The 27,761-nt window shown below is 38.1% G+C and overlaps 1 protein-coding gene across 1 annotated transcript; it reads right to left on the bottom strand.

Moving 5' to 3' along the window:
* Window positions 1–23,110: 23,110 nt before the first annotated feature.
* LOC105050996 (pentatricopeptide repeat-containing protein At3g26630, chloroplastic) lies at window positions 23,111–25,874 on the bottom strand. The gene has a single exon (XM_010931242.3). The coding sequence runs from the start codon at window positions 25,782–25,784 to the stop codon at window positions 24,366–24,368; it is 1,419 nt and encodes a 472-aa protein (XP_010929544.1). The 5' UTR covers window positions 25,785–25,874; the 3' UTR covers window positions 23,111–24,365.
* Window positions 25,875–27,761: the final 1,887 nt, after the last annotated feature.

Raw genomic sequence — 27,761 nt, 5'->3', positions numbered from 1 at the left:
TGGGCGTTGTAGGGCCTCTCCCTCCATCCGGTCTAAATGTAACCGGGCCCTCGACTTTGCTCATGTTCGGATGAGGTTCTCCTCCTGTTCCTAATATGGCTGTGGGGGCACATATGGGCGTTGCAGGGCCTCTCCCTCCATCCGGTCTAAGTGTAACCGGGCCTTCGACTTTGCTCATGTTAGGACGAGGTTCTCCTTCTATTCCTAACATGGCTGTGGGGGCATATATGGACGTTGCAGGGCCTCTCGCCCCATCCGATCTAAATGTAACCGGACCTTTGACTTTGCTCATGTTAGGATGAGGTTCTCCACCTGTTCCTAACATGGCTGTGGGGGCACATATGGACGTTGCAGGGCCTCTCCCCCCATCCGGTCTAAATGTAACCGGGTCTTCGACTTTGCTCATGTTAGGACGAGGTTCTCCTCCTGTTCCTAATATGGCTGTGGGGGCACATATGGGCATTGCAGGGCCTCTCCCCCCATCCGGTCTAAATGTAACCGGGCCTTCGACTTTGCTCATGTTAGGATGAGGTTCTCCTCCTGTTCCTAACATGACTGTGGGGGTACATATGGGCGTTGTAGGGCCTCTCCCCCCATCCGGTCTAAATGTAACCGGGCCTTCGACTTTGTCGAGGTGAAGTTCTCCTTCTGCTCTCGACACAGTTTGTTTCGATCGTCCTGTCGATATAGGCTCGTGCCAAGAGAGAAGACATGTGGATATAAGACTTTTATTAAAAATGAAGTTATCGGTAATACATTCGTAAATTTTTCGAGCTCCATGGTCGCGGGAGGTCTGCTTTTCCAAGCTCCTTGAGGTAGTAAGTTCCAGGTCGGACTACTTCCTTGACTTCGTATGGGCCTTCCTAATTTGGGGCAAGCTTCCCTCGATCCTGAGGTTGCGAGACAGCGGCTCGTCGAAGTACTAGGTCTCCTGCTCTAAAGACTTTATTTTTGACCCAGGAATTATAATAGCGGGCGACTTTCTGTCTGTAGGCTGCCATCTGAATTTGAGCTACCTCCCGCTTTTCTTCCAGTAAGCTGAGGTTGGCTTTAAGACCTTGCGAATTGTGATGTTCGTCGAATGCCATGACTCGTGCCGACCGGAGCTTGAGCTCAATTGGGATAACAGCCTCTGTGCCGAAGGCTAGAGCGAAGGGGGTCTCCCCCATGGGTAGTCTTTGGGTAGTTCAGTACGCCCACAACACATGATAAAGTTCGTCTGCCCAAGTTTCCTTCGCCTTTTCGAGCCTTGTCTTGATCCCTTGCAGCAGAGTTCTGTTGGTCACTTCGGCTTCGCCGTTCGCTTGAGGATGGGCTACCGATGTGAAGTTGTGGGAGATGTTTAGGTCTTCACAAAATTCGGCGAATCTCGCTCCCACAAATTGCCGCCTGTTATCAGTAATTAGGGTTCTCGGTAGGTCGAACCTGCAAATGATTGACTTCCAGACGAAGTCTTGCACTTTAGCTTCTGTGATTTTCGCCAGCGGTTCGGCTTCAACCCGCTTAGTGAAATAGTCAATTGCTACTAGGAGGAACTTTCTCTGCCCCGACGCCACGGGAAAGGGTCCAAGGATATCCATTCCTTATTGCACAAACGGCCATGAGGCACTCAAGGGTGTAAGCTCAGCGGCAGGCTGTCTCTGGACGTTGGCATACCTCAGACATCGGTCACACTTTCTAACATATTCAATGGAGTCATGATACATTGTCGGCCAGTAATACCCTTGGCGGAGCAACTTGTGGGATAAGGATCTAGCCCCTAGATGGCTTCCGCAGATTCCCTCATGCACCTCCCACAAGGCATAGTCAGCTTCCGAAGGTCGGAGACATTTTAAAAGGGCAAAGAGTATGATCTCTTGTACAGCTTGTCCTCATAGAGGATGTACCGGGAGGCTTGATTTCTGAGCTTTCGAGCTTCTTTTGCATCATGAGGGAGAACTCCATCCCTGAGATATGCCACCAGTGGGTCGATCCAACTGGGCTCATGATCAATTTCCATCACGGGCCACGATTCTTTCGTACTTGGACACTTCAGAACTTCAAAGAGAACACCCTTGGGCAATTCAGCCAGAGCCAGCGTAGCCAGCTTGGAGAGAAGATCGGCCCTGGTATTTTTCATTCTTGGAATCTGCCTGATGTGGAAGCTACTAAAGACGGGGACGAGCTCCTTTACCTTTTCAAGATACTTAGCCATACTGTCCTCCCGTGCTTCGTAGTTTTCACTGACTTATCCCACTACCAACTGGGAGTCGCTGTGAACTTGGAGCTGATCTACTCTCAATTCTTTGGCGATCCTCAACCCTGCGATCAGAGCTTCATATTCCGCTCCATTGTTTATTGCGGGAAACTCGAAGTGCAGAGCGTACTCCACGATGATTCCCTCCGGACTGATCAGATCAGGCCCGTGCCTGCGCCCGACATGTTGGAGGATCCGTCCACGTAGAGGGTCCAAAAGCAATCCGGGGGGGTCTGCTTCTTCTTCAGAGGGGTTCGGTCGGGGCTCCAAGCCGTCAATTTCACCCTGTTCAGGTTCAGCTTCCTCCGAGATAGTGCATTCTACTATAAAATCTGCCAATATCTGAGATTTCACTGCCGGTCTGGGTCGATAGTTGATGTCGAATTCTGTGAACTCGATCACCCATTTCGCTATCCTCCCGGAGGCATCTGCCTAGTGCAGGATCGCCTTGATCGACTGGTCGGTGAGCAACGTTACGGTGTGCCCTTGAAAGTAGGGTCGGAGCCTCCGGGCTGCAATCAACAGGGTGTAAGTTAGTTTCTCTAATTTAGTATACCTGATTTCGACGTCTCTCAACGCGCGACTGATGTAGTAGATCGGCTGTTGAATTTTTTCTTCTTCCTTGATGAGAACTGCTGCGAGAGCCATAAGGGAGACCGTCAGGTACAAGAATAGCTCCTCTCTAGGCTCGGGCTTCGCCAACAGTGGAGATGAGCCGAGGTAGCTCCTTAGTTCTTCAAACGCCTGTTGGCACTCAGTGGTCCAACAGAAGTCCTTAGGTCGCTTGAGGGTTTGGAAGAAGCGTAAGCACCGTTCGGCCAACCTCGCAACGAAGTGATTCAGGACTGCCACCCTCCCTATAAGGCGCTGAACCTCTTTTATCGACTTCGGGACGGCCATCTCCTGGATGGCGCAAATTTTCTCTGGATTGGCCTCAATCCCGCGCCCCGATACCATGAAGCCCAGGAACTTCCCCGAGGTCACTCCGAAAGCACACTTAGTCGGGTTCAGCTTCATCTTATATTTCTGGAGGGCACCGAAGGTCTCCTCGAGGTCGGCGACGTGGTTCATGGAAGATTTACTTTTCATGAGCATGTCGTCCACGTAGACCTCCATGTTGTGGCTGATCTACTCCTTGAAGATTTTATTCACCTGCCGCTGATAGGTCGCACCTACATTTTTTAGGCCGAAAGGCATGACCCTGTAACAGTAAAGACCACGGTTAGTAATGAAAGCAGTCTTTTCTTCATCTTCTGGCATCATCCTGATTTGATTATAGCCGGAGAATGCATCCATAAAGGTGAGAAGCTCATGGCCCGAGATTGCATCCACCAGTTGATCAATTCTGAGCAGAGAGTAGCTGTCCTTCGGACAGACTTTATTCAGCTTTTTAAAGTCTATACACATCCTCCACTTGCCGTTCGCCTTTTTGACTAGGACGATGTTGAAAATCCAGTCAGGATAATTGACTTCTCTAATGAATCCGGCTTTCAGGAGTTTGTCCACTTCCTCGGCTATCACTTTTTGCCTCTCCGGTGCATGACCACGGACTTTTTCCTTCGTTGGTCGATGCTTTGGATCGACGGCCAGACGGTGTTCCATGACTTCTGCGTCAATCCCTGGCATGTCTGCTGGGATCCAAGCGAAAACATCCGCATTCTTTCATAGAAAATCAATGAGCTGCGTCCGCATCTCTTCCCCCAGGTTGGAGCCGATCCTCACCACATGCTCCGTATCCCCATCGTTCAAAAGGATCGAAACCAGGTCTTCGATTGGGCCGCCCTTTTCCTCAGCGAGATCGTTGCGGGCGTCCAATCCATCAACCGGACAGAGGTCAGATTGGTCACTTCTTTGCAAGGCTATGTTGTAGCAGTGTCTGGCCAGGGCCTGGTCTCCCCTGACTTCTCTGACCCCCTGGTTAGTAGGGAATTTTAGTTTCAAATGATAGGTTGACACCACGGCCCAGAGAGCATTGAGGCCAGATCGGTCGAGGATAGCATTGTAGGCTGACGGCGCCTTCACCACCAGAAAATTCACCAAAGCCTTGGATTGTCTTGGATATCGACCCGCAGCCACAGCCAAAGTTATTACCCCCTCCACCAGGACAGCATCGTCGGTAAACCCTACCAAGGGGGAGCTAATCGGCCCCAAATGACCGTCAGAGATGGATATTTTTGAGAAGGCGTCGTAGAACAAAATGTCGGTCGAACTTTCATTGTCGACAAGAATGCGGCGGACATCGTAATTAGCTATATTTAAAGAAACTACAACTGCATCGTCATGAGAAAATTGAACTCTCCGAGCATCTTCTTCAGTAAAGGTTATGGATTCCTCAATCCTTTGTCGCTTGAGAGGTCCGACCCATACATCGGTTGTTTCCTGCCGGGATTCTTCCAAGATGGTGTTGGCGAAATCTGTCGGAGTCTGATCATCGGACTACTCCATGCCGACTGCTATTGCCGGAGGAGGAGGAGCCTGGAAGGCCGGAGATGGGGTCGGGGCTTGCGGAGCTCGCTGAGACCCAGCCGCGGAGGCCGTTGACCGCCTGGAGGATGCCCTCTGGAGAGGCATCAGGTGGAGGCCAGGCAGGAAACTGGAGGAGAAGATATCGGGAAAGATGACCGGAGGCGGTCCCATTGAGTACTCCTTTAAGAATATGGGTACTGCGAAGACGCAGGCTCCTTCCTCTAGCGCCAATCCTGTTGGTGCAAAAATCTGCCTGCGTCGGAGAAGCTGGAGTCCAAGGAGTCACGATCGCCGCCGGGACCTGTAAAAAAAGTCTAAACCGGAGTTGGGGTTGCTCCAGCAAGACCCTCCGACGCTCAAGTCAGTTCTCTGCCTCAATAAGAATGGAGTGCTCGAACGAAAATTTTAACAGAGTTTTGAGATAGAAATTAGGGCTTAGAGAATAACGTATCTGGGGCCCCCTTTTTATAGGTGGAGGGAGCAATGGATTGATAGCGACGTTTGTAACCGCCTAGTAGTGGGCCGCTCGGGGTCAGGAGGAGTTTATTATGAAGAGTAATGGGGGGAGTTGTGGCTGTCACCATGGCTCGCCACGTGGGGTCTGTTGCGGAGAGTGGAGCGGCGTCCGTTGTCGCGACTCGTCAGAGAGTGGTGGAGCCGCACAGAATCCGTCGTAGGAAGTGGAGCAGAATCGTGGCCATTACTGCGGCCTGCCGCATGGAGCCTGTTACAGGGAGTGGTGGAGCCGCGCAGAATCCGTTGCAAAAGGTGGAGCAGAGTCGTGGCCATTACTGTGGCCTGTCAGGGAGTCCTGGCCTGTCGGTCGAAGCTCGGTTGAAGCGTCTGGCAGAGAGAGGTGGCTATCCATCTGAAAGAAGCTCGGATGTTGCTGACGGACCGTCTACCGTTGGGTGCCTTGAGCGTTAGTACTATAGGCGAGGGCCATTTGCTGTAGGAGCCCAATCAGAGGCTTTCTGTAGACGAAGTTCGGTTTCCGTAGGAGTCCGGACGAAGACTTCCTGCAGCCGAAGTTGGGGATGAAATCCGGCTCCCGTAGGAGTCTGAATGAAGTCTTCCTGTAGTCGGAGTTGGGGATGAAGTCCAGCTCCCATAGGAGTCCGGACGAAGTCTACTTGCAGCCGGAGTCGGAGACGAAGTCCAGCTCCCGTAGGAGTCCGGACGAAGTCTTCCTGCAGTCGGAGTCGGAGACGAAGTCCGGCTCCCGTAGGAGTCCGGACGAAGTCTTCCTGCAGTCGGAGTCGGGGACGAAGCCCGGCTCCCGTAGGAGTCCGGACGAAGTCTTCCTGCAGTCGGAGTTGGGGACGAAGTCCGGCTCCCGTAGGAGTCCGGACGAAGTCTACCTGCAGCCGGAGTCGGGGACGAAGTCTGGCTCCCGTAGGAGTCCGGACGAAGTCTTCCTGCAGTCGGAGTCGGGGACGAAGTCCGGCTCCCGTAGGAGTCTGGACGAAGTCTTCCTGCAGTCGGAGTCGGGGATGAAGTCCGGCTCTCGTAGGAGTCCGAACGAAGTCTACCTGCAGCCGGAGTCGGGGACGAAGTCCGGCTCCCGTAGGAGTCCGGATGAAGTCTTCCTGCAGTCCGAGTCGGGGACGAAGTCCGACTCCCATAGGAGTCCGGACGAAGTCTTCCTGCAGTCGAAGTCGGGGACGAAGCCCGGCTCCCGTAGGAGTCCGGACGAAGTCTTCCTGCAGTCGGAGTCGGGGACGAAGTCTGGCTCCCGTAGGAGTCCGGATGAAGTCTTCCTGCAGTCGGAGTCGGGGATGAAGTCCGGCTCCCGTAGGAGTCCGGACGAAGTCTTCCTGCAGTCGGAGTCGGGGACGAAGCCCGGCTCCCGTAGGAGTCCGGACGAAGTCTTCCTGCAGTCGGAGTCGGGGACGAAGTCCGGCTCCCGTATGAGTCCGGACGAAGTCTTCCTGCAGTCGGAGTCGGGGACGAAGCCCAGCTCCCGTATGAGTCCGGACGAAGTCTTCCTGCAGTCGGAGTCGGGGACGAAGCCCGGCTCCCGTAGGAGTCCGGATGAAGTCTTCCTGCAGTCAGAGTCGGGGACGAAGCCCGGCTCCTGTAGGAGTCCGGACGAAGTCTACCTGCAGTCGGAGTCGGGGACGAAGTCCGGCTTCCGTAGGAGTCCGGACGAAGGCTTCCTGCAATCGGAGTCGGGGACGAAGCCCGGCTCCCGTAGGAGTCCGGACGAAGTCTAGCAGGTGGTCGACCGCTGCCGAAACTTGGGTGGAGTCCGTCCGTCGTGGAGAATCCGGCCTACACTGGTGGGGGTTTATCCGTCGGCAGAGCTTGGGAATGCTGCGGAGGCTCGGCCGTCGGAGAGATGTCGCCGAAGGTCGGATGCCGGTAGAATCCCTGAGGGGTCACTCCTGATACGAACTTCGGCTGGGGGAGATTTTATACCCAACAATTATCATGGTGGAGTTCCCTTTTTATTTGAGTAATTAGTTCCATGATTTATTAAGTAATTTTTCTTGTGACACTTACATTCTGCTGAAATATCATGATGAAAAAAAGTACATTGCTGCAGTAGGCATTTTGGTTGGCAAGGGCATTATGGATATTCTTAGTTATCATGCTTAAAACAAGGAATCCAATTTGGCTTGAGAAGTTGAACTTTGAATTATGAAGTCTAGAGTGTTGGCAGTTGATTATAATTTTGTCATTGGAAGACATAAGGTTAACAATTGAAGATTTATGGACACATCAATGCTGTGAATATTGATTGGGTGATTCCTAATTTGTATTTAATAACGTGATCTTGAGAGTAGGTCCAGTATTGAATGAAGACTTCGTCATAACTGCTGGTCTACATCGATTGATTCCATTCATCTGAAATTTGATTGGTATTTAGGCTAAGGCAAGTTTTAGTGAACTAATTCTAGTGATAAAGTTTGGGGAAAAAAATTCTTGAAACATCACTAGTTTTTGGTTTTTTTAAAAAAAAGGGCGGGTACTGATACGAATGCAAGTATTTGTTCCCTGAAGAGAAGGTTTCTGAGTTCTGTTTTGTCAAAACGTGGACAATCTGGCTAGAGGTACCCTTGTACATGCTGAGAGTTCTATTTTGTCAAAACTTAGATAATCTAACAAGACATCCTTTTAGGATTCATTTTTTTAATAAAAAAAATTTTTTTTTCTAAAAAGTAACATCTGGAAAAATTAATTCTTAAAAAATTATTTTCTAAGAATAAGATTTTGACATATTTAGTTGATCATGAAAAAGTGACTAATTGCAGAATAGCTTATGTTTAGTTGAGTACTTATTTTTCTTAAAAAATTATATAAAATATCTATTATATCCTTAGTAGATATAAGAACATATATTTTTCTCTTAAATTTTATATAAATATAAATATTATATTTATATTAATATAAATATAATATTAGACCATGATAATTTATTATGTTGATATAATACTAATATATATTAATTTTATATTAATATAATATTAATATTTTAATATAATAAATTGAATAATATAGATATAAATAAAATATAATATTAATATAAATATTAAAATATAATATTAATATTATATTTATATGAATATTAGAATAATATTATTATAATATTATATCACTATTCAGTATTTCATCGTAACTATCCATTAATATTTTACAAAATTTTAGTCATAGATCTTAAAATGATATTTTGGGAAAGAAAAAGTATTACCACTTTTCATCCCATGGAAAATACTAAAATCCACCTCTTCCATGAGTTTGCACTTCCTATAAAGTATGGGAAGCGACTTCCATGGGAAGAATATTTTTCACTCTCTCTCCTTTTAAAATTTTAGTCAAACTAGAGGTCTCTCTCCACTTTTCAGGAACTCTCTCCCTCCACTTTTTGTCAACCAAACGAGTCTTCGGTATGCTGATGGTGTCTTCTCCATGAAACATTTGGTGAACTAATATGTTAAATGTTGGTTCCGCCATCTAGCTAGCACACATCAATATTGTTATTTCGAGTAAGCAGCCATGGCGATGTTTGTAGATGTGCTGCTCTTAGGAAGCAGTGCCTAGAGCTCGAAATGAAACCTCGCAGCAACAAAAAGGCATCCTTCCGAGTCATAGGAAAAAGGTGTAGCTTGACATCTCTAGAGGCCACTACATTTGAGTTAAACAATCATCGAAGTGGTGATTGGAGGCTTCTTAAAGGACAGCATGCAACTGTCCATTATTTCAGTAAGAATGTTGTGTGCTTCCTTTTTACAGACTGTTTCGGAAGATCCTGTCAATCTGCCAGATCTGGCGGATTGACTTTTTTTTCTTTTTTTCCTTCATGAAGTCGCATAGAAGTGTTTTGCATGGAACTCTTTTTTAACAATGGAGCATGGATTGGAAAAGGATCCTAGTTGTCACGCCTCCAATACTAGATTGTAAATCGAGGGTCATGACAACCGTCGCATACTCATAGAAAATTTTTTCCATAAGCATGCAAGGCATCTTATCATGTTATCTTAAAACAACAGCGGAATAATTAGTCAATAATTCAAATCCAAAACATAACGATCTAAATTTCTTGTTTAATATCTCAATAAATTCAACAATGATTCATAGACCTTACATCAAATTCAATAAGACTTTCAACCTAAATTAAAAATATGAAGATTCTACTTCTGATCACTCTTCCATTCATATTTTGTATCATCTTAATTCCTCAACATCTGTAAAAACAATAAAATAGGAGATAATGAGCTAGACAGCCCAGTAAACAATGATCACTTTCAACAGATTTCATCAGGCATTTAAGTAAATAATCATTTATAGAAAATAAGCATATAGAGTTCATTAATTCGAAATCAATTTTCAATTATGCAATATAATTCATGCCAAATTCATTCCTTTTTCGAAAATTCAAGTTTCTTTCCAGATTTTAATTTCTTTCGTTCTTTAATTCTTTTCGTCAACCATGAGCTATGACCATATTTTTCCTGTGGCAGGGTCATAACACCGCGTATCTTCTTACGGTGAGTTGCGAATCATCTGGCAGCAAAGTCCTTCGGAACCGCTGGTCTCTCTGACGGTTTGTCGCTGGTCTCTATGACGACGTAAACCCTCAGAACAAATCAATTGCCAACGTATATGCCCCCATTGGTAGGGTCCTTTACATAGTCAGGTTGTCAATTCATAATGTTTCTTATATCATAATTCTTCATAAATCATATTTCATATTCTAATTTCGATAATAAAATATATAATCATGTAGTATCGAAATCAATCAATATAATGCATCATGAAATCAATATGTTCAATCATGCTTCATCATAATATTTCAAATAAGATATTTTCATAATAAAATACCATTCATCCAATTCATACATCGTTTCACAAATCATGTCAGAAAAATACATTATAATTTATCGATAAATTTAAAAAAAATGAAATATTACTTACCTCGAACGCATTCCAATAAATCCACATAATTCTATAAATTTTCTTCCAAAAATTCTGTTCGTAGATCATATCGCGATATCCTATGATCAAACATTCACAATCCTATACAGAATCAATTTCAATAATTAGAAAGAATACGAATACCATATTTCAACGATTTAGATTGGGTCCGATCATCTAATTTCATCTAATCAAAATCTAATTAGGACCTAAACGATCCAAAGTTTGACTATCAGATCAAATCGGATTCGAAGTGATAGGATCGAGGTTTCTTCATCGATTTCATAAAATCAAGTAGAGAGAGACAATTAGAGGAGAGAGAATTCATGAGGTACAATTCGAATTGATCAGATAACACAATCCAACATTATGATTGGTCCAATATCTCGAGTGGTGAAATCAACATGATCAAATCATGATTAAATCGGGATCATGGATAATTAAATTGATAAATATCGGATCTGATCAAGGTAAGTACCAGTACACTACCCGACAATCATGCATCAGGGTTCTTCATTAGAATCAGATCATGACTATTAAAAGAAATTTCTTCATTCACTAATATTTTTATAGAGAGAATCAATCAAGAGAGAGAAAATTTTAGAGAGAGAAAATTCTAGAGAGAGAAAACTCATCTTGGATTCTTCAGACAATATGATTCAACAAATCTGATCGATCAGATCAAATCATGCTAAGATTATCATGCAGATAATTTAATAAAATTATAGAAATTAAAATCTTAAAAATACCTAATCTGATCAAAATGGATGTCGGTATACCGTCCGACGATCGCAGATCAAAAATCCATCACTAGGGTCATTTAAATTCATCATCATTCTTCTCAAAATTTTAAAAATCTTAGGAGAGAGAAATAATCTAGAGAAGATTCTAGAGAGAGAAAATAGAGAGAAAAAGTTCAATTCTAGAGAGAGAAAATACTAGTTCAAGCTAAAGGGAGAGAGGGAAGAGAGAGAAACTCTCTTTCTCATATTTTATTATTTATATCATTATTTATTTATTTATTTATTTAATTTTTTTTCTTCTTTTCTTTCTTTCTTTCTTTTTTTTCTTTTTCTTCACGGAAGAGAGAGGAGAGAAAATTCTATTTATTATTATTATATTATTATTATATTATTTTTCTTCTTCTTCTTCTTTCTCTTTTTTTTCTTTTTCTTTTCTTTTCCTTCTTCTTTTCTTTTTCTTTTTCTTCCTTCTTCTTTTTTTTCTTTTCTTTTTCTTTTTCTTTTCTTTTCCTTCTTCTTCTTCTTTTTCTTTTCTTCTTCGGGCTCTTTCCTGGCCGAAACAGGGGATGCGATACCCCTTCTTTCCCGTCCAAATCCCCCATGGGATCTCATCGAAACGACGGGAGGGGAGGTCCAACCTGAGGCGGCGCAACCATGACACCCGGTCTGGGTGCTCACCGACTGCGGACGGCGTCGGAAAAACCCAAAAAAATCCGAAATAAAGGTTCTTGGTACCATTTTTTTTCCAAAACAACACCGCAATAATCAGCAAAAATTCTAGTTTATAATCAAAAGGAGATTGAGGATAGAATATCTTGCTCTTTATGGAGATTTTTAGGCCACGAAATCACCGGCAAAAATCTTCAATCCAAGAGCAATGAACAACGAAAAATCGAGAGAAAAAGGAGATGAAAGGGAGATTTTAGGGTGATTCACGAAGGAGGAGGCGAGGGGCTTGGGTTTTATAGAGGAAGAATCCATTTTTTACTCGGATTCCCCTTTCTTTTTCACGGTGGGAAGAAGACTCTCAACGGGGGTCTTCTTCCTCCCGATATCCTCTGTTTTCTCTTTTTTTTTTTTTTGGGCTTTGGTGGGCTGGGATTCTTATTCGAGCCGGGCCATCACATTCTTCCCCTCTAAAAAAAATTTCATTCTCGAAATTTTTCATACATGTGGTCTCGAAGAGCTGGGGATATTTTTTTTTTTTATCTATCAAGACCAACATCTCAAAGATTTTCAATGTTTCAAGATTTCAAAATTATGATCTCATTTCCTGTAAAAATTAATGTTCAATATCTCATGACTCAAATTAAAATCAAATCTATCTCTTGTGAATAGAAAAAGGTCAATATCTTAGTTCTTGAATAAGAATTTTATTTTTCATCATCATTTATTTATTTTTTAAAATATTAACCACTCTTAATTTTAACCCATCATAAGATAGGAAAACATACTTCTATGAATCATTTGATGACATCCTAATCATTCAATATTCAAAAATATTTTCTTTTATTCATACTTTTAAAAGTTGAAGATTTATCATTTCAATCTTATTCTCGAACTTTTGATATTTTAATTCTCGATACAACTTCATCATTAAGTCATTTCATAAAGATCAATATCACCATTGTTGATTGAATCAATATCACTATTTCTAGTCATCGAAATTTTCTTACTCAAACCCTCAAACTCTTAAATATTCTAATTCTTGAAGCAAATTTTATCATTAAGTCATTCCATAATAAAAATCAATAACTCAAAAATTGATCTAAATCAAAACTATATTTTTCTTATAATCAAAATCAATGTCTCTATTCTAAGTAAGTATATCAATTTGCTTTATCTAAATATTAACTATTCTTAATTAATCGATTCATTATCAAATTAAATTATAAATAACTCCAATCCATCTTTTGTAAAATAATCGTCAATATCAATAGATAACCTCAATCTTTTTTATTCAGTCAGAGAAATAATAATGATCAGAAGAGTCCAAACTTCAAATTTTATTATACCTTGGAGATAAATATTTGAGTATAATAATCTAAGATCAAAATCATTATTTGATAAACAATCTCAAATTCTTCCTAATAAATAGAGAATTATAAAATTTAATTCTAGGATAGAGAAAATTTATCTCTAAATATTCTAAATCTAAAATCAAAAATCAAGGATCCACTCATCCTAGAATTAGGATGCTAATTATTTTTTTGTAGCATAGTAGGTGGAAGCACTACTTTTAAAAAAAATCACATTAGAATATCCAAAATAATTCAAAATTTTAAAATATTATTCTTTCTAATATCAATAAATTTCTTGTATCAAGCCATATCATCTATCATAATTCTTTAACTCAAAGAGTCAACATTCCTGACTTACTCAAAGAAATTCAGATTACCATGCTTCCGCTGCGCACTCTGATCTAACAATCAAAATTTTTTAGGTTCACCAAAAAAATTTGATCAAATTATTTCTTTATCTTATCAATAGAAAAGATCTAAAATTTTAAATTTTAATTGAAGTCAAAGATTAACTTTCGATTCTCATTCATACTTTTACTGGTGTACAATAATCTTGATTAACCCTTGAGTCCAATATCATATTTAAACCATCATATAGATTTACTCTAATCAATATGAATCAAATCTTAATTCTCATATCAATTCAATTCAATAATTTTCAAACCAAAAATCCTTATAAGTCAAATCAATGAAAAAAATTCTTCGATGCTCCACCAAATTTGGACATAATCAGAATATATAAGAATTTTAAATCATTATTTTTTTTTCTAAAATTTCTATCATCAGAATCTTCAATATCTATCAAATATCCTTTCATAACAATCATACAAGCTTCAAAAATCAAATCTCCATTTAATAGTAGATTCAATTAGGGACCTTGTTAAAAAAAGCAAAGGAACTCCATATCAATTCTTAAATCTAAAATTTCTAAATTATAAATTCACATGGATTCTTTAATCTGAAATAAATATAAATCAGATCTTTTATCTTAATATAAAGATATCAATTTTTCATTAACAACCTCAACAATAATATCAGAAAATCTCTTGATCAACTTAGATATGAAATCTTTAAATTGAAATTTCATATACATCATGTAGTCTCTAAGAGACATAATAAGATCTATTATCTAGATCTAAGGATGATGATTAAAGCTTCCAATACGATGAATATCCTACAATCTCAAAATCAATTTCATCAATAAGAAATAGGCTTCTTTGCAATATCTCAAAATATGCATTCATCCTAATATGCCACTTTAAATATGATCCACATATCAAGTTCACTTTCAATAAATATTTCAATCAAGCATCATAAAAAAGAAACTTTCTTAGCCCATTCTGGAACAACATTTTATTATCAAATCTTTATCTTGTCAATAATAGTCAACTTCTCAACTAAAAATAATGTCATAGTATTATTCTTACATCGAATTTGAACTTACGATTCACTTGAATAACCAATGATCAAATTAATAACCATAATGCACAATAAAATTTTATGTCAATCCTTTTGTGATTACTTTCGATCAAGATCTAACTAATCATATCATGATTTATAGATTATCCATCATATTTCAAACTCCATATATCATAATCTCTTACGATCCTTTTATACATAATCTCAATATTTAACCAAAATTTTTTTTTTAAATATTTCTCTCACTACAATTATCAAAGATCTACACTATAATGTCCCTAGTGTCTATCCACTTATACCCATTCTATATCTGATTCTACGTTTCATAATTCATCCACTTATGCTCTGATACCACTTTAATTGTCACGCCCCCGATCTGAGATTGTAAATCGAGGGTCATGGCAACCGCCGCATACTCATAGAAAATTTTTCCCATAAGCATGCAAGGCATCTTATCATGTTATCTTAAAACAACAGCAGAATAATTAATCAATAATTCAAATCTAAAACATAACGATCTAAATTTCTTGTTTAATATCTCAATAAATTCAACAATGATTCATAGACCTTACATCAAATTCAATAAGACTTTCAACCTAAATTAAAAATATGGAGATTCTGCTTTTGATCACTCTTCCATTTATATCTTGTATCATCTTAATTCCTCAACATCTGTAAAAACAGTAAAATAAGAGGTAATAAACTAGATAGCCCAGTAAACAATGATCACTTTCAACAGATTTCATCAGGCATTTAAGTAAATAATTATTTATAGAAAATAAGCATATAGAGTTCATTAATTCGAAATCAATTTTCAATTATGCAATATAATTCATGCCAAATTCATTCCTTTTTCGAAAATTCAAGTTTCTTTCCAGATTTTAATTTCTTTTGTTCTTCAATTCTTTTCGTCAATCATGAGCTATGACCATATTTTTTCTGTGGCAGGGTCATAACACCGCGTATCTTCTTGCGGTGAGCTGCAAATCATCTGGCAGTAAAGTCCTTCGGAACCGTTGGTCTCTCTGGCGGTTTGTCGCTAGTCTCTTTGGCGACGTAAACCCTCAGGACAAATCCATTGCCAACGTATATGCCCCCATTGGCAGGGTCCTTTACATAGTCAGGTTGTCAATTCATAATGTTTCTATATCATAATTCTTCATAAATCATATTTAATATTTTAATTTTGATAATAAAATATATAATCATGTAGTATTGAAATCAATCAATATAATGCATCATGAAATCAATATGTTCAATCATGTTTCATCATAATATTTCAAATAAGATATTTTCATAACAAAATACCATTCATCCAATTCATGCATCGTTTCACAAATCATGTCAGAAAAATATATTATAATTTATCAATAAATCTAAAAAAAATGAAACATTACTTACCTCGAACGCATTCCAATAAATCCACATAATTCTATAAATTTTCTTTCAAAAATTTTGTTCGTAGATCATATCGCGATATCCCATGATCAAACATCCACAATCCTATATAGAATCAATTTCAATAATTAGAAAGAATACGAATACCATATTTCAATGATTTAGATTGGGTCCGATCATCTAATTTCATCTAATTAAAATCTAATTAGGACCTAAACGATCCAAAGTTTGACTATCAGATCAAATCGGATTCGAAATGATAGGATCGAGGTTTCTTCATCGATTTCATAAAATCAAGTAGAGAGAGATAATTAGAGGAGAGAGAATTCATGAGGTACAATTCGAATTGATCAGATGACACAATCCAATATTATGATTGATCCAATATCTCGAGTGGTGAAATCAACATGATCAAATCATGATTAAATCGGGATCATGGATAATTAAATTGATAAATATCGGATCTGATCAAGGTAAGTACCAGTACATTGCCCGACAATCATGGATCAGGGTTCTTCATTAGAATCAGATCAGGAATATTAAAAGAAATTTCTTCATTCACTAACCTTTTTATAGAGAAAATCAATCAAGAGAGAGAATATTTTAGAGAGAGAAAATTCTAGAGAGAGAAAATTCTAGAGAGAGAAAATTCATCTTGGATTCTTCAGACAATATGATTCAACAAATCCGATCGATCAGATCAAATCATGCTAAGATTATCATGCGGATAATTTAATAAAATTATAGAAATTAAAATCTTAAAAATATCTAATCTGATCAAAGTGGGTGTCGGTATACCGTCCGACGATCGCAGATCAAAAATCCATCACTAGGGTCATTTAAATTCATCATTATTCTTCTCAAAATTTTAAAAATCTTAGGAGAGAGAAATAATCTAGAGAAGATTCTAGAGAGAGAAAATAGAGAGAGAAAGTTCAATTCTAGAGAGAGAAAATACTAGTTCAAGCTGAAGGGAGAGAGGGAAGAGAGAGAAACTCTCTTTCTCATATTTTATTATTTATATCATTATTTATTTATTTATTTATTTATTTTTTCTTTTTTTTTCTTTCTTTCTTTTTTTTCTGTTTCTTCACGAAAGAGGGAGGAGAGAAAATCCTATTTATTATTATTATATTATTATTATATTATTATTATATTATTTTTTTCTTCTTTTTTTTCTCTTTTTTTTCTTTTTCTTTTCTTTTCCTTCTTCTTTTCTTTTTTTTTTTCTTCCTTCCTCTTCTTTTTCTTTTCTTTTTCTTTTTCTTTTCTTTTCCTTCTTCTTCTTCTTTTTCTTTTCTTCTTCGGGCTCTTTCCTGGCCGAAACAGGGGACGCGATCCCTCCTTTCCTGTCCAAATCCCCCATGGGATCTCATCGAAACAACGGGAGGGGAGGTCCAACCTGAGGCGGCGCAACCATGACACCCGATCTGGGTGCTCGCCGGCGGTGAACGACGTCGGAAAAACCCAAAAAAATCCGAAACAGAGGTTCTTAGTACCATTTTTTTTTTTTTCCGAAACAACACCGTAATAATTGATAAAAATTCTAGTTTATAATCAAGAGGAGATTGAGGAGAGGATATCTTGCTCTTCGTGGAGATTTTTAGGCCACGAAATCACCGGCAAAAATCTTCAATCCAAGAGCAATGAACAACGAAAAATCAAGAGAAAAAGGAGATGAAAGGGAGATTTTAGGGTGATTCACAAAGGAGGAGGTGAGGGGCTTGGGTTTTATAGAGGAAGAATCCATTTTTTACTAGGATTCCCCTCTCTTTTTCACGGTGGGAAGAAAACTCTCAACGGGAGTCTTCTTCCTCCCGATATCCTCTGTTTTCTCTTTTTCTTTTTTTTTTTTTTGGGCTTTGGTGGGCTGAAATTCTTATTCGGGCCGGGCCATCACAGGGGCATCCTCAACGAGCAGGCACCGCAGATCTAATTTATCAGCAACGCTACTAACATAAATGGTCTTCTTCTGTTCCTTATTAGTTGAGGCCTTTATACTGATGTCTTGTATTCTAAGGGCAATCAGATTCTTTGTTATCATCTTATTAATTTAAAATTTAAGTTTAGGCAGTCAGAATTCTTGAAAAAGGAGGATGAAGCATCAGCAAGTGGGAAATGGATGTTGATGGTTGTTAAGTTGGCATAAGATTTTTAACAGGAACCATCCTGCAAGTCTTGGTAATGACAGATATTGGTATCCATATTGCAAGGTGAAATTTGCAATTGTTGTTTCCTCTTATGATTTAGACGTTTGGATTGCGAATAGAATCTAACTTTTCTCTTTTGCAGGATGCAGAGATTTTGGAGCAGATTGATCTTGAGCGCACAACTAGGTATAAAAAAAAATTTCTGTGGATTTGTCACTAGGCAAAAGACACTAGGTAATTTGCAGAAAACTACTGGTCTGATAGTTAATTCGTAATATTCCCTTTTTTTTTTTTTTTTTTTTTTTTTTTTTTGGAGGAATCACTTGTATGGTAGGATGCCATCGAGAAGCTTTTCGTCCAAATATGCTTAGACTAATAATAGTATCATGTTTCTAGAAAGTGAAAATGATCGATGATCCCAACCCTTTTTGCCAGTTGGAAGATGTAGATCTGTGATCAGCCTAGCTTTTATTAATCATTTACCCAACTTTCACTTCTCAAAGATACATTCTTTATCATTCGCTTAACCTTCAAGTCATCATAAAGAAACAAAGAGGATGATAAACTAATCAAACATACACGAAATGAGTAATCGATCTAAAATTTTCTAATAGCACTGATTTTCTGTTCATTAACACAGTACAAATTGTTGATGGAGGTTTTTCTCCATCCACTACGTCTAGATTCTCTAGTAATAGAAGAAAGAAAAGAAACTTGTCCTTACTATTTTATGTACTTTTTTTTTTTTTTTTTTACTTTCATATCTAGCAACCAGTGAGAAATTTTAAATTCCTTTTATCAGCACGACGGTGACCGCATATGGTTGCTATCCATCAATGTTTGAAGTTCCAACAACCATGGTTTCCAATATATGGCTTCTGGCCACAACAAAATCTACGTAACTAGATAGATGGCCATGTATTGTGGCCAGCAACATGTGCGAATTTCATCTTATGGGGGCTAGAGATCATGCATTATGAATTGTGATTGTTGAAGTTTCAAAGATTGGCAGGTGACATCCGTGCTCGGCTATTGTAGTGCTAAGAAGGAGAAATTAAATTTTTTTGCTAAAAAAAAGAAAATAAAAAAATTGAAATAATAAGCATAAGCTTTATCTTTTTGTTATTATTAAAAAGTCTAGATGTAGTGAATACAGAAAGAGACCTCCTTCATCAATTTATAGTATGCTTGTGGAGAGGAGAATGGTGGTGTTTGAAAATTTTAGATTGATTATCCACTTTATATGATACTTGGTTAGTTGATCATCCCTTTGGTTTTTTCTGTCTTTCCATGATGACTTCTAAATGAAGGTTATGATGACTTCTAAATTAAGGTTAGGTAAATGATAAAGGACATATCTTTCATGAAGGTTTGGTGAATAATAAACGGATATAAGGTTGATATTTTGACCTCTAGCTAACATAAAGTTAGTTAAATGAGTGTTAGATTATATGTCGATGTTTGAAAGCTTTCATGTACTTCTTCACAGATGCATTTGCCTAATGATGCTTGAAAAGTTGATCTGGGCTCCGTCTAGGTCCATACTGATGCCAATTTGGAAGAAATTTTAGGGTAGAGAGAAGCTATTCATTTTGTTCTTGCTGCTGGAAGGTTTGATGCTTGTACGAATGAATTTTGGGTGTGGCTATTCATCTATAGGTCGTACTGTTGTATTCAAATTCATATTTATATACCGCAATAGATTATTTATGTACCATTCACTGTTGTATCCAAATTTACCTAGCACCTGAGCAAATAATAAGGAACTTTTGCGTGCCTATATGTACCAGATAATCTGAAGCATGTAAATAATGGAGGTACGGAGTAAAGCAAGTACTATCATCAAAATGAGGATGGTGTCGTCATTCAATCAGTCCCGGTGAAAGGCACTGGGCCATGCTTGACATGGTCCGGCCCAGATCCATCGAATATAAGGCTAAATAGATCGTGCCTAGCACAGCATAATTAGCATTAGACCCCTGCCCAGCACGTCCTAGGTCCGATGGGTGGCGGACTGTGCCACTAATCAGGCTCCAGCCCTGTACGGCCCTAGGCCCGACGGGTGGCGAGCAATGCAAGTTGGCCGGTTGGCCTGCAAGCCTCTTTTTTAAAAAAAAATAAATTACAAATGGGCCATACCAAACACGGTCCGTTTTGATCCATTACGACGGTCCGTTTGAGGCCGTTATAAGCCGGGCTTGGCACAGCCCATTTCGGCCCATAACGGCAAAAAATGACTAGTTTCGGGTTTTTTTTATCTTTTTACCTCTCCCAATAGCCATAGACTATTTGAGAGGTATTTTGGAAAAAAAAATTATGGATTTCTATAAATAACCTCCTCTCCCGTTCTCACCACACCATATATACTCTTCTTTCTTTTCCTACTACTACTATTTCTCTTTTCTAATAATATTGCAAGTATTCTAGCAATTTAATTTTTAGTTTGTATTTAGCAAGTCTTTAAATGCTACACAGGAGGAGATCCTTGTCGAGGAGCACAGGAGGAGGTCCTTGTCGAGGAGCACAAGAGAAAGCTCAAAAATCTCGGTGCTGCCTCTACTCAATTCCTCCATCTCTACTCAATTCCTCCACCTCCAATTAGTTTTTATTTTTCGATTTATAAATTTAGAAATGGCATCTTATGATGATAGTCATTTTGGCATTCTCCCTATTTTCGAAAGAGAGAAAACTAATTCTATTGCTCCTACTCCCTCTGAAACTAGTCAAACTTCTTTCTGTAAGAGGATTAGTGCAGTTTGGGATGATTTTGAAAGAGTTTTTGTTGATGGAGTCTGGAATGCAAAATGTAAAAAATATCCTAAATTTTATAGTTATGTCAATAACGAAGGAACTGGCCGTTTGAGGAGACATCAAGAGAGTCATAGGATGAGTGACTCTCGTCTCCAAAGTACCCTCAATGTATAAGGGGGATCTCTAGTAAGTAATTTTGTATATAATCATGAAAATCAAAGAAAAGCACTAGTTAAACAGATAGTTAGGGATGAACTATCTTTTAGTTTATCCAAGTCTTTTAATTTTAAAAAATATATTCAATTAACCCTACAACCTACTTATAAAAGAACTAGTAGGCATACTTTTAGAAGGATAGCTATGATAAATTTTTTAGCATTGAAATAAAATTTAATTGAAACTCTCTGTCTTAAATTCAAAAGTTTCATTTGCCTTAAATTCAAAAGTTTTATTAACTTCTGATATTTGATCAGCATCGGTAGGTAGTAATTATTTTATTTTTATTATTATTCATTATATTAATAATAACTAAAATTTAAATAAATATATTCTTACTTTTCATATTTTTGATTTTCCACATTCTAGACAATAAATTTTAAATGTTATTTTCCAAATAGCATGTTCATTTGGAATTAATGATAAAATCATGTATATTACTTTTGACAATGTATCTACTAATAATTCTGCTGTTATATTATTGAAAGACTCATTACATCCCATTTTAAATAGTAAATTGTTGCATATTAGATATGCATGTCACATCTTAAATCTTTCTGTACAAGCTGCCATGGGCATAGTCCAAGATATAATTTTAAAAATTAAAAATATAATTTTTTTTATTCATACTTCAAGAGCAAGATTTCAAAAATTTAAGCAACTATGTATAGATCATGATAAATATTTTAAAAAATTTAAACTTGATGTAATGACTCATTGAAATTCAACATATAGCATGATACATGATGTATATCTATATAAAAATTTATTAAGTATATATATTAACGATGTGGATTAGATTTTGTATTGACTGAAATTGATTAGACTAAAGATAAAATTTTGAAAGATTTTTTGATTATTTTTATAATACAACTAACATTCTTTCTGGTATTTATTATCCAACTTCATGTTCGTTTTTACAACAAACATTTGATATTAGCAGGAAATTTGTAGAATATAAATTTGATGATGTTTTAATACCTATTATTAAACAAATGAAATCTAAATGGACTGAATATTGGGACAAGATATGACCTATGCATAATTTAGCTACTGTATTTGATCCATGAGTTAAATAAAATGGTATGCTAATTTTACGTGATGTATATTGTGAAAACATGATGCTGGATCCTAAACCCACTAAAGCTGAGGTAATAAAACTTCTTTATGATATTTATGTGTTATATGATGAAAAACTTCATAAATCTAGATTATCAGTACAAAGCTCTATCGCTTCTTCTAGTAGTTCTCGTTCATCATCTATTTTTAATTTTATTGCACATAAGAGATAGAAACATGCTTCAAGTTCATCTACATCTTCTTCATTTATTTTAAGTAGTAAACTAGAATTTTATTTACGAAATGATCTTCGTTCTGCATATGATGAAAATCAAATAGATAATCTGGATGTGTTAGTTTGGTGGAAAAGTGTTAAAAATCAATATCTTATTTTGCCTACCATTGCACGTAATATTTTAGCTGTGTCGATGTCCCCAATAGTATTGGAATCTGCTTTTAGTGTAGGTTGACGTGTTCTTGACGAAAAGAGAAATCGGATGACCGGCGAGACGATGGAGATGCTGTTCTACTTCAAAGATTGATTGGATATGGAGGCAAAGCTTCAAGATAAATGTGGACTTTATTAATAAACTGATAGGAGTTCACGCCAACTCTTCATTTAACAAGATGGCTTTATATTTAAATTCTTAATCCCTAACTTTTTTTTTAATTTATTAATACATATTTTTTTATAAATTTTAAATAATCCTAAACGGGCCGTATCTAAATGGGCATGACACGACCCGTTTCAAGGGAGCCGGATTGGCACGCAGGCCTTGCCATGCCTGACCCACGGGTCATGTCGGCCCAAGCCCTTATGGACCGTGCTGGATCTGAACCGTGGGCCAGAAAACTCTAGCCTAACCCGACCCCTCTCTTATGGGCCGTACTAGGCACAGCACGACACTGTAAATGATGGGCCCTGCTTATCACAGCCCGTTTCATGTCGGACCGAGCCGTGTCATGGACGGTCTGGCCCATTGTTCATCTCTAACCGGTCCTAAATGTTTTGGTTAACAGAACAGGCTGCTTAATGGGTCATGCCTTACTTTGTTTTTTTTTTTTGATATGTAGTGGCAATTAAAGTAAGATCATTGGAGCAATAATTTAAGCTAATCAATACGTTCTGGGTAGCGTAACCTGTAAGGTCCTACATCAAGATAAATTAATTAAACTTGACAATATGTTCTCGCGTAACCCATCAAGATAAACCATGTTCGGCTGAGTATGAGATGAGACCACTTTACGTCTAATTCAAACTGGTTGGCCGCAGCATTGGCTACAGCGTACAGCTATTGTGGCAAATGGAGACATGGATGTGACAAGATCTAGCGTATCTATTCACCTCTTGGGCACACGATGCGGGGAATGGCCGACTGCTGATAAGAGTCCTTAGCCATCGATTCGTTGATATGATGATCCTGATGGAAGTAAATTGGCACTCGGCTTGGAAAAGCAACCAGCAATCAACTGAGTTTGGAGGAGCGAAACTAAGAGACCGCCAGTCGCCAGATAAGCACCAAAGGGTCTTCTATTTGTGATGGTGCGTAAATTAAGCACGCGTTCCCAGTTTTCACGTCCAATGTCACCCAACCCAACTTCAGTTCCCGTCCCCTATGCATTTGCAGCCTTGTGTGCTTTAGCTTGGATATCCGAAGCAGAACACCCATTAAACATGAGCCAGGATTGTCCAATTCCTGAATCAGGTAACGATGCTACAAGGGCTGTCACTTGAGCTTCATCAAAAAACTATTAGACTAGCACAGAAGAGTAACCGGCAATTAATTCTGGGATGGAGGTCAACCTGGCGGCCCGAAACAGCATGAAACAGCATACTTTCATTTGCCTGCAGAAAACCTGGTCGCCTGTCTGGAATGAGAGGTTCAGAATTAACGGAAGTTCCAGACAAGGCCTACCACATCAGACATTTCCTCCTATATTGGGGTTCTTTTCTTTTCTTTTTTCTTTGATTTTGGTGGGGGATGCAACCAGGATGTAACTTAGCAAGCAGCATAAATTTGAAAATCGTAATCCATGGAAAATATATGGTATCATTCAAACATACAGATCGACTGATTCAGAGAACGTCATAGCGTACTTGTCATTTCTTTTATTGAGCTGAGGTTGAAACTCTTTCTGCATTCAATAAATTTCGATTTCCTCACTCTAGCAGCGTACTCTGGACGTGTTTGGCAATACTTCCAGCAGCTTGATACTCTCTCTTGCAAACCTTCTCTTCCTGACCAACTCCTCATCCAGAAATGTATGAAAAAAATGGCTTTTAACAATTGTAAACATATTTTTCAGATGGGCATCTGGCCTCCCAAATTACTCTCAAAGTGTTGCCAACCATCCAGTCCATCATCCATAAACCTTTTGATGGCCGTCTACTAGAGTAATCTGGCTGTCTCGAGTCTTTCTTCCAAAACTCTGCCATCCATCGGTCATAACCAACAGCTCCTCCGGCACTTACATCTATGTTCTACTTCTATCCCACTCTCCACTCAATGGATCGACATTCTATTTGGGCCAAGCTTGCACTGCCACTGGACAACTCCAAATCACGTATACAGTTGCCCAAAACTTCCTCGACCCTCACATTACCGTTCATTCTGCACGCTCTTAACATCATCTGCCGTGCCCTAGCATCAAACTTGGACATCAAATTCTCAATCATCTCAACTCCCCCACTCAAATTGTTGGCGCAACCCAGAAGCTGTGCAAGACAGCTATAATGCTCGAAAAGCGGAGCGATGCCATAACACTCGACCATGCGTGCAAAAAGCCTAAAACCCTCCTCGACCATTCCCTCCCTTGTGCAAGCACTCAACACGCCCACAAAAGTGATCCCATCCGGCTTCACATTCGCCCGCTCCATCTCCCGGAATAGAGCGACTGCCTCCTTTCCACGCCCATGTACCCCCAAGCTAGTGATCATCGAGTTCCAGGTTGCCAAGCTCCGCTTAGGCATTTGACCAAACACCCGCGCCGCTTCCTCCAAGCTCCCACACTTGCTGTACATGTCTACAAGCGCCGTGCCCACATAGACGCTCCTCTCGAGCCCGCCATTCTTACGAGCCAATTCATGAACCCGGCGACCCAAGCTCGAGCTCCCAAGTTCGGTGCAGGCTATCAACAGTGCCACCACCGTGAACTCATTCGGCCTTGTGCCGTCCTGCAGCATCTGTTGGAACAGCTCGAACGCCTCATCTGGTCGCCCGTTCCTCGCGCATCCATCGATCATGGCCGTCCAGGTCACCACGTTACGAACCGGTGCCGCATCAAAGACGGCCCTCGCAGCCTCCATGTCCCCACACGCCAGGAGGCCCGAGATCAAAGCCGTCCACGACACGACGCTCTTCGCGCGCATTCCATCAAACACCTTTCTCCCGGACACCGAATCACCGCAGGTGAGGTAGAAATGGATCAGGGCATTTTGGACGAACAGGTCGAGGAAAAAACCCACCTTGATGGCGAAGGCGTGGACCTCCTTGCCCTTCCGGACTTCGGATAGGCTCGAGCACGCCTTGACGGCGAAGGGGAAGGTGAATTTATCGGGGCCGACGCCGCTGGCAATCATGCGGTTGTAGAGAAGTAGGGCATCGCGGGGGGCGCCGCCGGCGGCGTGGGCGCGGATCATGAGGTTCCAGGCGATGGTGGGAGGGTTGGGGAAGGCAGAGAAGAGTCGGGAGGCGAGGTCGAGGCAGCGGTGGGAGGAGTAGAGGCGGAGGAGCGCGGCAAGGACGGCGGGGTCGCAAGAGAGGCCGGCGCGGAGGATCCGGGCGTGGAGCTGTCTGAGTTGTTTTGGGGTTTTGGACTGGTTGAGGAGGCGGAGGGCGTCGCAGGGAGCGAGGACGAGCCTCGGCTGGGGGAGCGGGTCGAGGGCGCAGGCGAGGCATGAGACCATAGGATGGGACGCTCGACGGAACCGGCTGGGAGCTCAACCGTAGCCGGACAATTATGCACTCGACTCGAGTTAGAATACACAACATGCATCGAAGGCGAGCTCTTTTCCAAAATAATATAAAAAAAAAAAATTAAATATCAAAATATATCAAAACAAAATTTATTTATCAAACTAATGCAAAAGAAAAAAACATCATTTTGAATGGCATTTTTTTTCCTTCCACGTCACCCCCCATTTTCACGGTGGCATCGACCAAAAAAAAAAAAAAAAAAAGAAACGCCATTTGAAATGGCGCCTTTAAAAACGCCATTCAAAATGGCGTTTTTAAAAACGCCATTCAAAATGGCGTTTTCAAATTTTTTCACAAAAAAAAAAGAGAAAAAATCATAAAAAAAGGAAAAATTAATTTTTTTAAATTTGAAATTAATAAATAAATTAAAATTATAATTTTGATTGAAATTTAAAATATAAAGATTTGAATTTGTAATTCATTAAAAAAATTAATTTAGATTTTTTATTTAAAATATTTTTTAAAAGATGTCAAAAAAAATCTTAAGAAATAAAAAAAAAATTATCATAGAAAATAAAAAAAAGAGAAAGAAATTTGAAAGAAATAAAAATTTGAAATTTAATTGAAAAACATCATTCGAAATACTTGTAATAAAAATTTTTTTAAAAAAAATTTAAATAATAAAAAAAAAGAATTATAATTTAAAATTTAAAAGAAATAAAATTTTAGAGATTAATTGAAATAAAAATATTATTTTAAATTACTTTGTCAAATTAAAATTAATTTATTTTAAAAATATTCAAAAAAATTTGAAAAATAGGCTAAAAAAATTTTATAAAAATATAAAGAATTGAAAAAAAATAGAAATTATAATTGTAATTGAAGAACAAAGTTTATAATTTTTAATTTTAAGAAATAAGAATTATAATTTTAATTGAAATTAAAAATTATTTTTTAAATAACTAAATTAATTGAAATATAAATTTTTCAGAAATATTTTAAATAAAAGAAAAAAAATACGTAATAGAATATCAAAAAGATAAAAATGGAAGAAAACTAAAATTAAAATTTAAAATTATAAAAATTATAAATTAGATTAGAAAAAATATATCATAAAAGAATAAAATTAAATTAAATTAAATTAAATACAATTTTATTTTTAGGGTATTTTATAAATGTGACTTAAAAAAATTAAATTTGAATTAAATTTTGATAAAAAAAGAAATACATTAATAAGTTAAAAAATGATGAAAAGTTAAAAAGTTAAAAAGTTAAAATTTTTAAAAAGTCATAAAAAATAAGAATTATAAATTTAAATTTTTAAAAAAATAAAATTTTAAAGATTAAGTGAAATAGAAATATTTTTTAAAATTAATTTCTCAAATTAAAATTAATTTAATTAAAAAAATTTCTAAATAAAATATAAAAATCGCCTAAAAAAATTTCATAAAAAGATAAAGAATTGAAAAAAAATAGAAATTCTAATTGTAATTGAAGAACAAAGTTTATAATTTTTAATTTTAAGAAATAAGAATTAAAATTATAATTGAAATTAAAAATAATATTTTAAATAACTAAATTAATTTAAATATTAATATTTAAAAAATATTTTAAATAAAAAAAAATACGTAATAGAATGTCAAAAAGATAAAAGTGGAAGAAAATTAAAAATTAAAATTAAAATTATAAAAATTATAAAAAAAATATTTCATAAAAGAATAAAATGTAATTAAATTAATTTCAATTTATTTTTTTGGGTATTTTATAAATGTGATTTAAAAAATTTTAATTTGAATTAAATTTTGATCAAAAAATAAATACATTAAAAAGTTAAAAAATGAAGAAAAAAATCATAATTTTATCAGATATGATTCTGAAGTCTCAAAAACAAGAACAAAAGATGTGTAATCTATTAGAGGCAATTTCAATATTTTTGGAAACGTATTTTGTAAGAAAAATAGATTTAT

Source organism: Elaeis guineensis, chromosome 9 (assembly GCF_000442705.2).
Source record: "Elaeis guineensis isolate ETL-2024a chromosome 9, EG11, whole genome shotgun sequence".
Taxonomy (NCBI): Eukaryota; Viridiplantae; Streptophyta; class Magnoliopsida; order Arecales; family Arecaceae; genus Elaeis; species Elaeis guineensis.
The sequence above is the reverse complement of the archived record's forward strand: the minus strand, read 5'-3'. Positions and strand labels throughout refer to the sequence as shown.

What these genes read in the sequence shown, in the direction of transcription:
- LOC105050996 (XM_010931242.3), bottom strand. Translation starts at nt 25,784, where the DNA reads ATGGTCTCATGCCTCGCCTGCGCCCTCGACCCGCTCCCCCAGCCGAGG.